A 10,094-nucleotide genomic window follows, 5' to 3' on the forward strand; every position below is an offset into this window, starting at 1 on the left:
TGAAGATGAGGAGATTTCACAGCTTTCTTTCTTGCTGCAGAGACAAGGCCTTGCAAATCCAGTTCACAAAGTGGTAGAGCCGGAGACTACCGGAAGGGCCATTTCCCCTTCCTCTCTAAAGCACCTGTTACCAGGTCTTCTGAACAAAAAGATGTTGCCGGAGTGTTCCCTTGCTCTAAACCCAGCCGAGGAGTGCATAATGCCCTGTTCTGCCTTTGCTGTCCTGAGGACCTTGCAGTTTCTCACCAGGCATGAGACTCACCAAGGCCCTGCTTGCTTGAGCTGTCCCAAAGGGCAGAACAAGCTTTTGGATATGTGGGCAATGTAAGGTTTACCCCGTTCCACTCAGAGAAACTCTCGTGACACGTGTGTCAGCCAAGAAGTTTACTCAAGCGTAACGTTCGTAATTACAGACAAAGCCAGGACTGGCTTGGCACATTTTACAATACAATTTATAGTTCCCCGTTCCCGCACTTAGCCCCTGTTGCTTGGTTACAGATCACCCGCAGCAATCCCCCCATCACTCAAATGGCAGATTCAGTCCAGCTCTTTTGTGTTCTTGATTGCTGTCTCCCGCTGGCGTTGTTGTTGTGGTCGTCGTCGATGGGTCTTTCTTTTGCGCAAAACTGGGAGTTCCCCAATCACGAGCTGATTGCTTGAACTCAAATCCGCGGCTCTCCCCTTTGTCTACAGCGCCCGCGGCAATCTGGCGTTGACACAACGCATCCGCTTGCGGTTTAGTTAAGCGGCGCCAGCTGGCCCGTTAATCAGTTCGCGGTTTCTCTCCTCCCCTTTCCTTGCTAGTGCTCGAGCAGTGAAACTGACTAAGCGCGGCTGGGCAAGTCCCTAGCCGTGCCGTGCCGGCTGACTCTGACAGGCAGAAACACGGCAGGGAGATTTTGTAGGAAACTGTTAAACTGTCTTTGGACGGACTCTTAATTCAGGTGGCTCGGCTTAACCACTTCTAAAAATGTATAATGGGTTAATGTATTTTGGGAACCCATTTGAATAGTTGAAGTTTCACAGAGTTGTACAAACTCATACAACGGCTTAATTCAATAACCAGACTAAGCATATTGTGGGAACGTCACCTCTCTATGTCTGTGTTAATAAATATTCAACTTGTGGGCTAAATAGAACTCATTTGAAAATCACTTTTAGAGAATAGCTAGCTAAGGGAAAATGAGAGATGCCAAAGTGAACTGAAGATCATCAGAAACCTCAGATAAACAGTCTGGGTACAATGACCCAGTTTCAGCCTCATTAGCTTGCCAAGAACTTTGTGGGGAAGTGCAATATTTTCCAGGCAGGACCAAAACTTCTTGGCTCTTGAAACGGATGTGTTCTTGGATGAACGAGTTGCTCCAGCATTCTCCGTGAAGCTCTTGGGACGGACCAGCGGCCGGTTCCTTTGCATCCTTCCCAAAAGCTGCTAGGACTGCTTGTACAATTTGGCAGCAGCTGCATATCATGGATTAACATTCTGAGATCTGCTGCTCCCACTGGCCAAGGAGCTTGTTCTAGCAACGCTTCCAGAAGATGCTTAAGCTTCCAGAATGTCTATTGTGAAGACATCTCCCAAGCCCTGCCATAATCACCGTCCCGCTTTCAGTACTTATTTAGAGCCAGCATTACGGTAAGTCTATATGAAACAGCAAACGAACAAGGCCGGCTTCCAGAGAGCTCTTCCATGGCGGAGTCCACCTGGCTAGTCCATGAAGTGATGAGTGGCCTATTCCTTCCACCCCTCAGCCACCAGTCAAGGCCAGGCCTGTCTCCTAGCAACTCGGAAGGAGAACCCGCTGATGTCGGCATCTCAGTGCTGAGTATGACTCAAACAATGTGGAATAGAGTCCAAGGGCCATTGCTCAGGATGGGCACCCAGCCAGGGCTGCTACTGCTGTTGCTGCAGTTGTTGGGGAGCAATGGCTATGACCCAGATAGTAAGCAGGGCCTGGGGGGATCTGAGGGAGGTGTGGGAATCTTGCCACGGCTGCCACTCTCTGGCTCCCCCCCCCACCCCCGGTGGAAACTTCCCCAACAGTGTCTCCACATCAGTGCTCGCCCTTGTCTTCACGAAGGCTACCTTTGCAGTCCTTTCAGAATTGGGAACTCAGGGAGCACAATGTTCAGATAGTTGCACGAAGAACCACACTGTCGCTTCTGTGGGCAGCTGCAGCTTTGCGACTGGCAATGTTTTTGGATTGATGGGCATCTTTGGAATTTGGGACTGCGTTGTGGGCATTCTCACAAAATGGCCCATTCGGAAAATGGCTGATATATCAATGTTGCCATTCAGGAACCCATTTACCTGGAAGAAAAGGTAGAAAATTTCCACCTGTCACTCCTTCAGCTCTCCAGGAGGCTTGCTGTCTTACCAGCACACCCTCCGAAATTCCTATTTTCAAATAATGCTTCTACGGCCCACGTAGGTCACACAGGCAAACTTGTAAATAATCTGCTGCTTTGCTCTGAAGCCTTCCAACTACTCATTTGTTCCTTCAGAAAGATCTAAAATAGTTGGAACAAAGAACCTGAAAAGAAAGTCACATTCAGATAGGGATGTGTGGGGAGAAAGAAGCAGTTGGGAAGATGGCCTCAAGATGGCCTGAGATTTAGACGCAAGTAGAGAATAACAATTTTACTCTGGAAAGCATAAACATTGGAAACAATGCACGTTGGACTGAGATTTCTGGTTTGCCTCCACCGGGGCACTAAATAGTCCACAGGGCTCATGTGAAGGATAGCCAAATGTATCTCAGGCCCTGAGGGCATGTCCCTGTTCACTACCGTGGAAAAGTCCAGCTTTTCTCCTGAAACATCTGTTCTACTTTGAGTAAGACTATTGGTCTACCAAACCAAGCCCAGCTAGCTCAATTGTTCATACTGATTGGCAGTAGGTCTCTGGGATTGCGCCTTGGATCCTGGCCTGCGCTGAACTCAAGGTGAGGGTTAAGAGTGCTCTATGAACACTGGTGTGAATGCCAGCATGCCTCCCCAGGGAGTGCTGATCAAATGGGGCCACAGCTCCTCTCAGGTGGCCAACCGAAACCGTCTCATGAACCCTGCTGGCTGAAGTGTTCTGAATGAAATCTCCCACCAGGCCTGCATCCTCTTTGCCATATTTGATATCCTTCTGGAACCAAGCTCCCTGACAAATCTGACCCTGTGAACTGTAAGGCTTTGAACCACAGCCTACTCTGCTTTTGCTCATTGATACTTGCTACCTCTGTTTCCCCTTAGACTGCGGGAAGCGACCCCTGGCTCCTAGTCACAAAAGCAGCGTGCGGGACGTGGGTGGCCTCGACGCCTTGCCCGGAATGTGGCCTTGGGTTGTTAGCATCCAGGTCCTTTCTTCCAAGGGTCCTCAGCACTTTGTGCTGGGTCCCTTCTTGCTGAGCGGTGGATCCTCACCGCAGCTCATTGCTTCAAGACAAAGAAGAGGTAAGAGACTGGCATCTGAAAGAGCAGTAAATGCCCCTGCAGTGAGGAGGCTTCCTCGGGCTGTCACAGAGGGAGGTGTGTGGAAAGGGAAGGCTGGGGTCACACGACAAACAATGCCCTTCCTTATCTAGCCTGGCCATCATGAGCCTGAGGGTGCTACCTGCTGCCCAGGGATGATAACATGTATGTGCAACTCAACGCACTGGATAGGTTCTACCTGAAGAGCTCCAATGCCAAGGGGTGACTGTCCGATTCAGGTGAACTAGTAGTAAAAGTTGGTTATTTTGGAGAGAGATTTCTGAGGCCACCTGATGTATATATAGCATGTCCAGTGGTGTCATGAAGTAAAACCACCCTAAATGGGCTTCTTCCTAGATCTGTGGAATTTGGGGTTGGGGTAACTGACGGTAGCTACAGTGCTCTTAGAAAAGCCACTTTCTGCAAAGATGGGAGCAGGAAGGAGGAAGGGATGGTATTCGATCTGAGGGTGTCATGCATTCCATATAACCATCGCAACAGGGGGACATAATACAAGTCCATAGTCGATCAAAGTTCCAGTCCCTTAAAATATTTAAAACATGTATGTCTCAAATACACCTGCACTGAATCTGTGGCAATTGCTATACCTCATCCCCTCAGACATCATCCCCTTGCAACATCTGGAGGAGGAGTAGATTCTGGACCAGATGATGTCCAAGGTGTCTTCCCACCCTACAGAGTCCGTAGGATCCGATGCCTTAATCAAAACGATGAAAGTAACATCATGCCACATGCTCCACCTGCTCTGTATGTGGGTGTGATATCAGGACACGTGTACGAAAGGCAGAGTGTGTGGTGTGATGCTGCTCTGGTGATTGTAACCGTCCCCCCCCGTCTCCCCGAAGATATCTCTGAACCTGTACATCCGATGACTCTGTGAAATCTTCCTGTAGATTTAGAAAAGAAGTCGGATTGGAAAACTATCATTCAGTCCAGACTGAGTGGACCCATTGATAGATATTTTGATATCCTCAAAAACCGCAGACCACAGACATGACTCCCAGGATTAGCAACTCATTCATAACGTTCCCAGTGCTAATCTTACCACACTTCCCTGTTCCATTTGTCCTTCTCCCATCAGCAGTTTGCTTAGTCTTGCAAGTTACCAATTTCCTATTATTGTCCAAAAGGCCACATTTTGGCCAGCTTTGATTTTATTGAATACAATTAAAATTAGCATTAAGACATATTAAAGGTTACTAATAATTTTCCTCTCACAGTTTTGACCATCAGCACCTGGAAAGGGAGATTTCTCTGCTTTCTAAGCTGGTTGAGCCCATGAAGGGGCTGCTGCGGTTTCATGAGTAAACGCATGGACAATACAAAACATGACTTCCACATCTGTTTGGGATATCTCTCTAATAGCTCCATCTAAGGGAATTAATCAAGCCCTCCCCTGCCCTGGCTGTTTGGCATCCTGCACGCTCTGAAAAATGCTTGGCGGGTTCCATGTTTCCTGATGCACATTTGAGCACTGTTGGTCCCGGTGCAAGCACCTTCATGAAGTTGGAAGTGCTGTTGCTTCTCGGGACTGTGCTGATGACATCCTTCCGGATTTTAACATGCGCTTTACTAGTTCTTACTTGGGCATGAGATGCCCACCTGAGAGTCATAATTTGCATGTGCAGTGGCAGTCAGTTGATGTGTGTCTTTCTTAGGCAGAGTGAAGGATTGGGGGAGCGGACTTTTTGACTGGGGGGCTTTCTTTGAAAACTCTTTTTTTATTTTTTTTTATTTTTTTTTATTTTCAAATTTGTATGCCGCCCATCTCCCCCAACGGGTGACTCTGGGTGGGTCACAATAATAAAAAAGAAAAAACACAGGACTCTCCAAACATGAATATAATCTACAAATAGTTTAAAAACATATATAAAAATGGCCTAAAAACCTCCTATACTTTGGCCCTAAAAAACCTGTAAGATGCTGGGGGGGGACAACCCCTCACTCCGCCAGCCATCTCCACAGGTGCGGGCCCCCCTCTGGCCCCCAGGCCTTCTGGCAGAGCCAGGATTTGATCGCTTTCCTGAAGGCCACGAGGGAGGGGGCACACCGCACCTCAGGCGGCAAGATGTTCCGTAGGGCGGGCGCTGCAGCAGAAAAGGCCTTACGGTCTTATCCTTATGGTCGTATCCTTACTTGCAGATTCTTTAATCCTTGGAGGATTCTGGTGGGTGCCACGTATCTGTCCAATTTACCAGACACTGTACAGCTACATTCTGTGCGCAAACTTGTCCTTCACGAAGATTACAGTCCACGTACCAAGGCCAACAATATTGCACTGATAGAGCTCAACAGGCCGGTCATCTTGGACAACTATGTGCAGCCAGCCTGCTTGCCTCCTGTCACTGTGGGCTCTGAGCCTTCTTTCCAAGACTGCTTCATTATTGGCTGGGGCACTGACATCCAGAACAGTAAGCATGGAGATATGGAGGGTGACATGGGCAGGAACACCCTCAGGGTTCAACTGGAAATGCAGCCATGTATGTGCACAGAGAAGGGCAAACTGAGAGGTGGATGAAAATGTCTGCTGTAGTTCTACTGAGTTCCCACAGATGAAGTTTGCAGGGCTCTTCCACACACCTCTCAGATATGACAAAGTTGGGGTTTATCACAGCTTCTTCCTTCTCTAATTTTGAGAAGCTCCAAAGATGCTGAGATACCTTGGGAACCATGAGGTGTCACATCCACACCCACAACTAAGAGCCACAAAACAAGTTTATGGAGGTTTTCATGTTTTTCCTTAAATGATCAGGCTCTGAACCATGCAGACCTCAGACTTGAAAATGGGGGCAGAGAGGTGCTAAGGAAGGGACAAGGTAGAAGCCAAACTAATCTGTTCCCTTTACTTGGAGGGGTGAAGACCTCTGATGTTCTCCAAGAAAACAGAGTGAATATTCTGGAGACGAAGAAATGCAACAGCAGCCAGTGGTACAACGGGGCCATGAGTCCTCACACCTTCTGTGCTGGATATGAGGAAGGAGGGGTCAACACTTGCCAGGTAAGAAGCAACCGTTACCCTGGTTGGCGATGGCTTTCTCTTAGCAGTCATGTGGTCAACCTCTGGAGTTACAAGGTAGTCAACAGTGTCCACCCATGCACTAAAATACAGTGACATCTACAGTAACCAATCATGCACAGTCAGAGAGCCATGCAAGAGCTCCTTCCAGTCGCAATTCCTAGTGATTTCATGGACACGACCTCTGGGGAGGGCGCAGTGGATCTGCAGGGTGCAGGGGATGGCCTCAGCTCTCTTCCAACTCTATCATTCTACCCCCCTGGGATTTTCCAGGCAATGTGCGAAAATCGTTTTCCGTTGCCTGCTTTGGTGGCCGTTTTTCAATTTCCAGGTGCTTCCATGTCATCTCCCATCAGATCGTAAGTAGGGATGGACGGGCAGGAGCAACCCTGCGGCTCCCGTGGCGCCGAGGGCTCGGTGTGATCAGAGCAATTCTTCCGAGTGGGCTTAGAAACAGACCTGCTTCCCGTGGTTCACTCTTGGCATCCCAGAATTGCATGGTGGCATTTACTGATCCCATTTATATGTTGTCTTTCCACTCAGCCAGATTCTCAGGAGGCTCATGAAACTTTAAAGCCGCATAGGAAGTTTTTTTAAAAGCACATTTAAAAGCCTGGTGGAAAGATGCATTTTAAAGGTTTTGAATGCTGCGGAACAAACTTGGGTCTCCCACAGCACCCAGTCCTATCTCAGCCGGTGAGTCAAGCTGATGGTCAGGACTATCTGAAAGAGATGGGTTTTATGACTGCCTCCTTGGGGCAAAGCACATTCAAATGAAAGAATGTTTCATTTGCTTTGTATGGATTGCTAATCAATCATAAACCTGTTTTGGAATTCTGGAAGCGCTAAGCCTGTTGAATTACTTCCTCTCCTTTTGCTTTTATTCGGAAGGAACCCGGATTCACGCGCTCTGCTCCTCTTGCCCTCCACCAGAGGAGGGGGAGATTGCTGCTCGTGTAAGCAGTTCTCTCTTCTCTCCCTTCTCTCCCTTTTCTGATGTTGAAGTGGAATCAGCACCTTTTCTGCCTGGCCTAAAAGACAATTGCGGGCACTTGACCAGCACGGGTAGCAGCTGTTTCTGTCCAAAGAAAGTGCCCGGCAATCTTTCTCCGGAATCTGACACCGTATATCAAGGTCCAGAAACCGCAGTGTAAAAGGGAAGAGGTTTGCACACTTAGATCGTGTCTGCTTTCAGAGGACTGTTGGCAGGGAGGGCATAGGATGAGAGCTGCCTTACACTGTCCCCGTGCAAGCTCCACCCCTTTGTATGTGCCCCGTGACCTTGCAGGCGTGTGTGAAAGGGGCGGAATTTCCTTTGCAATGGTGCAACATTTCTTTTGCCATTTGGGTGAACACCTTCAACCCCGCAGGTGCCTCTCTTTGCTGGGAAAGGCTCGGCTGTGGGTCGGTTTAATATTATGGTCCTCCTACTGCTGCCAGGGTTTGCTAAGCCTGGAGTCATGGAACGGGTTCTGTGAGGGCACCCCACTTCTCTGCTAGGCTAGTCACCTAGACCTCAGCCCACATAGGAATTTTCCACGGTGTTTGCTCAATATTGAAATCACTGGTCTCTTTCAAGGCAAATCAATGTACCACGCACAGTGGCAGACCACCCCCTCCCAAGGAACGTGGTCGGGTTCTTCTCCCTGGAGATGCCAGGGACTGAACCCGGGTCGTTCGTCAGGTAGAACACAGCCAGGCTTTGGGTTATGCGACGCACCCCCATCTGCCCAAAGCCCACCCAGAGTCTCACAGCCAGCAAGCCGATTCCACCTATATTCCTTCCTGAGGGAATATCCCACGGTCTCTTCCATGGGGCTTCTGCCCAGGACAACCTTCCAGCTTGATTCCTAATTAACGGCGTCTGGACATTTCTTCGGCATCTTTTCCAATGGCGTCCCTTCAAGTGGTAGAACATAATTAGCTTTCGTTATCATCACCATCATCACACACATAGAGTACTTCATACGTAGATAAACACAAAAGCACCAAACTCCACTCGTCAGAATTTTACCAAGACGCTCTTCTCTTCTGCTTTGGACAACATTTTAAAAGCAACCCCTCTTTTCTCAAAACGAATGGCAACTGTAGGGGAAAATGCAGAAGACTTTTTCTGCACGGCACTAATATGTGCGTCACCTCTGGCCCCGCCGAGGCACGCTGAAAGCATCATTGTATTCACCAGTGAACTGGCCTGGCATGGTTGTGATATACTGTAATGATGCCCTTAGAGGAGTTGGGTGGAAGAGGCAGGTGAAGCTCCGACCTGTGCCAGGAGATAGGCTCCCGAGGTGATGCAGTTACCTAGCAGGGTTTGGTGTGGCGATCGGCTTGGAAAGAGCCCCCAGGTTGACCTCTGGGCCGTTCAGGCAAGACGACTCGGTTTCCCTTCCCCCAAGTGGGGCACTTTCTTTCTTGTTCTTTCTCTCTACAGGGGGACAGCGGGGGACCCTTAATGTGCAAGACATCCCCCACCTCTCCGTTCTACATGGTTGGGATCACCAGCTGGGGCAAGGGCTGTGGCGAGGGAAGAAATCCAGGAATCTTCACTTCTACTCAGGCCTTCCTTGAATGGATCCTGGCAAAGATGGGGTACACTGAAGTGGAAAAGCTTTCAGAAAAGAAACATCTAGCGGTGCATGGAACTGAGGGCCCAGTAATGCTCCAATCAATTAAAACAGTGAATCCAGCAGACCATTTGGGTGTGAATACAGTCCTTCTGCCCCCAGCATTGTCTGTGACATCCCCCAACTCCCCTACAAACCTGGACACACACTCTTTGACAACAGGTAGCCAGACAGGTACTCCTAATATTTCTGTTAAAATGAACATATTTCCTCCGACCATTGATGATTTTCTAGTAGACAATAGCACTACTGGAAAAGATACAATGACTCCTCCATGCCCATGAGTGGTCTTTCAGGAGCCCTTGATACTTCTCCAGAAGTGGACACCATATCTTTGTCTACCAATCCCTCTCTAGCAGCCTCTGATACCCTTCTACTGATAGGCATATTTCCTTTGTCCACAGATAAGTCTTCAGCAGCTCTTACAGATCCTTCAGAGAAGGACACAGTCTCTCTAGGAAGCACCAGAGTGCCTCTGCCAACAGATCCTCCTCCAGCTGACACTGTTTCAGAGGTGTCCACGGGCCCTCTGCCAACAGATGCTCCTCCAGCTGACACTGATTTAAAGGTGCCCATGGTCCCTTTGCCAACAGATGCTCTTCCAGCTGATTCAGAGGTGCTCATGGTCCCTCTGCCAACAGATGCTCCTCCAGCTGATCCAGAGGGGCTCATGGTCCCTCTGCCAACAGATGCTCCTCCAGCTGACACTGTTTCACAGGTGTCCACGGTCCCTCTGCCAACAGATGCTCCTCCAGCTGATTCAGAGGTGCCCACGGTCCCTCTGCCAACAGATGCTCCTCCAGCTGATTCAGAGGTGCTCATGATCCATCTGCCAACAAATTCTCCTCCAGCTGACACTGTTTCACAGGTGTCCACGGTCCCTCTGCCAACAGATGCTCCTCCAGCTGATTCAGACGTGCCCTCGGTCCCTCTGCCAACAGATGCTCCTCCAGCTGATTCAGACGTGC

At 49.2% G+C, this 10,094-nt stretch overlaps 1 protein-coding gene across 1 annotated transcript; it reads left to right on the forward strand.

Annotated features, from left to right (window-relative positions):
- Positions 1-1,873: 1,873 nt before the first annotated feature.
- On the forward strand, positions 1,874-9,584 carry LOC148215986 (acrosin-like). Its single transcript, XM_088141522.1, is given in 7 exon segments — positions 1,874-1,943; positions 3,244-3,372; positions 3,375-3,444; positions 5,626-5,894; positions 6,336-6,481; positions 8,934-9,155; positions 9,531-9,584. Coding segments are annotated over 7 exon segments (960 nt in total).
- The last annotated feature ends 510 nt before the right edge of the window (positions 9,585-10,094 follow it).

This window comes from Python bivittatus, unplaced genomic scaffold (genome assembly GCF_059951505.1).
Source record: "Python bivittatus isolate LINGU-HERP-01145 unplaced genomic scaffold, Pbiv_v1 ctg000330_np1212, whole genome shotgun sequence".
Classification (NCBI taxonomy): domain Eukaryota; kingdom Metazoa; phylum Chordata; class Lepidosauria; order Squamata; family Pythonidae; genus Python; species Python bivittatus.